This window comes from Nicotiana tomentosiformis, unplaced genomic scaffold, assembly GCF_000390325.3.
Source record: "Nicotiana tomentosiformis unplaced genomic scaffold, ASM39032v3 Un00097, whole genome shotgun sequence".
Taxonomy (NCBI): Eukaryota; Viridiplantae; Streptophyta; class Magnoliopsida; order Solanales; family Solanaceae; genus Nicotiana; species Nicotiana tomentosiformis.
The window spans coordinates 166,565-170,377 of record NW_027174656.1 but is presented as its reverse complement, the minus strand read 5'-3'; the positions used below and the strand labels follow the sequence as shown (position 1 = coordinate 170,377).

General features: G+C 36.0%; 1 protein-coding gene across 1 annotated transcript; it reads left to right on the top strand.

Annotated features, from left to right (window-relative positions):
• The first annotated feature begins 277 nt into the window (after window positions 1-277).
• On the top strand, window positions 278-3,020 carry LOC138903872 (uncharacterized). The gene is made up of 6 exons (XM_070192447.1): window positions 278-461; window positions 582-756; window positions 904-989; window positions 1,461-1,625; window positions 2,422-2,547; window positions 2,689-3,020. The coding sequence occupies exons 1-6, from the start codon at window positions 278-280 to the stop codon at window positions 3,018-3,020; spliced, it is 1,068 nt and encodes a 355-aa protein (XP_070048548.1).
• Window positions 3,021-3,813: the final 793 nt, after the last annotated feature.

Here is a 3,813-nt window from a genome sequence, read left to right as displayed (position 1 = left end):
TTACACTTCCTAAGAACAAGATTTGTACTCACTGTGGTAAAACAGGTCACTATAAAAGTGAATGCAATGCAAAAGAAAAGGCAAGCCAAAAGAACAAAGAATTTGTTCAAGGGAAGAATAGGCTACCAAGTTGGGCCAAAAAGAATCTGATTCATCCTTTTGCCTATAGAAAGGGACCCAAACTAGTTTGGGTTCCTAAGACTAAACCCTGATTTCCTTTTGCAGGTCCAAACAACCAAATATGGTACATGGATAGTGGCTGCTCAAAGCACATGACATGAAGCAAGTCCTTTCACTTGAGTACCTCAAATGTGGTAATGTATCCTTTAGAAATGGGAAGAAAGGTGAGATCATTGGGGTTGAAAAGGTAGCTAAGACTGATTCTCACTCTATTGAGAATGTCTACTTGATAGATGGCTTAAAATACAGTCTAATCAGTGTATCACAACTATGTGATAGAGGTAACTTGGTAGCATTCACCTCTACCAAATGTTATGTGATTAATCTTACCACTGACAAGATTATTTTGCAGTGAAAAAAAGTGAACAATATATATATTGTGGATATGTCCACACTTTCAGAAAATGAACTCACTTGCTTAAGTGTGTTGGACAATGATCCCCTCCTTTGGCACAGGAGACTTGGACATGCAAGTCTGAGTCAAGTCAACAAATTAGTTTCTAAGGACCTGGTGATACGGTTGCCTAACATCAAGTTCAAGAAAGACAAAGTTTGTGAGGCTTGTGCAAGGGGGAAGTATGTAAGATCCTCTTTTAAATGCAATAAAGTGGTAAGCACCACCAGGACAATGGAACTGGTCCATATGGATCTCTGTGGTCCAATGAGAATATTAAGCAAAGGTAGTAAAAGATATGTGATGGTTCTTGTTGATGATTACTCTAGGTTTACTTGTACATTGGTTATAACATCTAAAGATAAAGCAATTGACATGTTCACTTCTATTGTTAGAAAAACTCAGAAACAACTAGGTAATCAACTTGCATCAATTAGGTCTGATCATGGCACTGAGTTTGAAAATGCTAAATTTGCTGAATTTTGTGATGAGCATGGCATATATCATAATTTTTCTGCTCCTAGGACTCCACAACAAAATAGAGTAGTTGAAAGAAAGAATAGGACACTTGAAGATATGGCTAGGACTATGCTTCTTTCTAGTAAACTTCCCCGTAGTTTCTGGGCAGAAGTTGTAAATAATGCATGCTACATCATAAATAGGTGAATGACCATACTTCTTGTAGAGAAGACTCTTTATGAGTTACTTAAAGGGAGAAAACCAAACATATCCCATCTTAGGGCATTTGGATGCAAGTGTTTTGTGCACAATAATGGTAAAGACTCCCTAGGTAAGTTTGATCCCAGAAGTGATGAGGGAGTATTCTTGGAATATTCTTCACATAGCAAAGCTTATATGGTCTATAACAAAAGAACTACGTGTGTAGAAGAAAGTGTTCATATGGTTTTTGATGAAGCTAACATTCTTTTTAAGAGGCAGGAACAAGATGATGAAGCAACTAGGCTAGTAAGAAATTCAAATGAAACGACAACCCAGACTGAAGCTGCATTAGAGGAAGGAACGGGTGATGGAACAGCTGATGGAACCCAAGGCAACATGACAGGGTGAATAAAACAAAGAGGAAATGATTCTCAAACTTCAAGGAAACCTGTCCATGAACATGTTCCATAGCAACAAAGTATTGAAGGAATATCAAAGGGAAACCAGTTAGTTGTAAAATCTTACAACTATCAAAGTTCTCATCCCATTGAGAAAATAATCATTGATCCAACCTCTGGAATCAAAACCAGATCTTCATTAAAAAATCTTTGTGCTTTTGATGCCTTCTTATCTCTTATTGAACCTAAAATGTTGCTGAGGCTTTGCAGGATGCAGACTGGGTAAATGCAATGCAAGATGAACTCAACCAATTTGAAAGGAGTTAAGTTTGGCATCTGGTACCATGACCCAAAGACAGATCAGTAATTAGCACAAAATGGGTCTTCAGAAACAAACTTGATGAAGATGGAACAATTACAAGGAACAAGGCAAGATTAGTGGTTCAAAGATATAGCCAAGAGGAGGGCATAGACTATGATGAAACCTTTGCTCCAGTTGCAAGGTTGGAAGCAATAAGATTCTCATAGCCCTTGTTGCTTACATGGAATTCACCCTTCACCAGATGGATGTCAAGAGTGCCTTCCTCAATGGCTATCTAAAGGAAGAAGTGTTTTTCAAGCAACCTCCGGGGTTTGAAAGCAAGGAAAGTCCTGATCATGTGTACAAACTTGACAAAGAACTTTATGGGCTCAAGCAGGCTCCAAGAGCATAGTATGAAAGATTATCAAAGTTTTTGCTTGAGCATGACTACAAGAAAGGTAAAATTTACAATACTTTGTTCTTGAAAGAAAAAGGTAAAGATCTCTTAGTAGTTCAGATATATGTTGATGATATAATCTTTGGAGCAACTGCTGATAAGTTAAGTACAGAATTTGATAAACTAATGGGGAGTGAATTTGAAATGAGCATGATGGGTGAGCTTAATTTCTTTTTAGGCTTACAAATTAAACAAAATTCAAATGGAACTATGATCCATCAACAGAAGTATGTAAAAGAGTTTCTTAAAAGGTTTAAAATGAAAGATTCTAAATAAATTGACACTCCTATTGCAACAGTTACAAAGTTGGATATAGATGAACCTGGTTCATATGTTGATCAGAAGTTGTATAGGGGAATGATTGGCTCATTGTTGTATCTCATTACTAGTAGACCTGATATTGTTTTCAGTGTAGGCCTTTGTGTAAGATTTCAGGTTGGATATGTTGATACTGATTATGCAGGTTTTCTAGTGGATAGAAAGAGAACCTCAAGTATGGCACACTTTCTTGGCTCATATCTTGTATCTTGGGCTACCAAAAAGCAGAATTCAGTGGCCTTATCTACTGCTGAAGCTGAGTATGTTGTTGCTACTTCATGTTGTGCTCAATTGTTGTGGATAAAACAGTAACTAATGGACTTTGGAATTGATGTTGGTTGTATTCCCATTTTTTGTGATAACACTAGTGCAATTAGTATGACCAAGAACCCGATTCATCACAAGAGAACTAAGCACATAGATGTTAGGCATCATTTTTTAAGGGATAACTATGAAAAGGGTTTGATCACTGTAGAATTTTGTGCTACTGGCAAGCAAATAGCTGACATCTTCACAAAAGCCCTAAGTAGAGATCACTTTGAAAGGAACAAGTTAGAATTAGGGATGATTAAGATCACCTAAAAGGACTAGTTCAGAATTCACAACGAAAACAAAATGAAAAATAATGGTTAGAAAATCTGGAAATTGTGTATATAATTATATTAATTTTTGCTCATTCTCATACTTTCAATAGTATACTCTTGTGCCATGTGTTAAAATGACTCATTAATCTCTAATGATATTTTCTCTATTTTGACAAATTTAGACTTACACAAGAGAATCTCAGTGAAGAACCTGGTTCATCAAGATTACTCGGTATGTTTTCTACACTATGCATAATTTAAAATAATAATATTTGAATCACGATCAGAATGCTACCTAATTCCAAACTCCTTTTGGACATATCCATTACAAGTGAACTAGTTCCGTTAAAAAGAGTCCCAACCTAATTGAAGTATCTAGATACTAGGGATAGACTCCACCGTCTTTTCAAAACTAAAATTAAGTTTGATTAGACTTCTAAAAGTCTGAAAAGCTATCGTTACCCATTAATTACCTCTCATTTAAATTGATCAGCATTATTGCTTTCTTTACTTTACCTCTT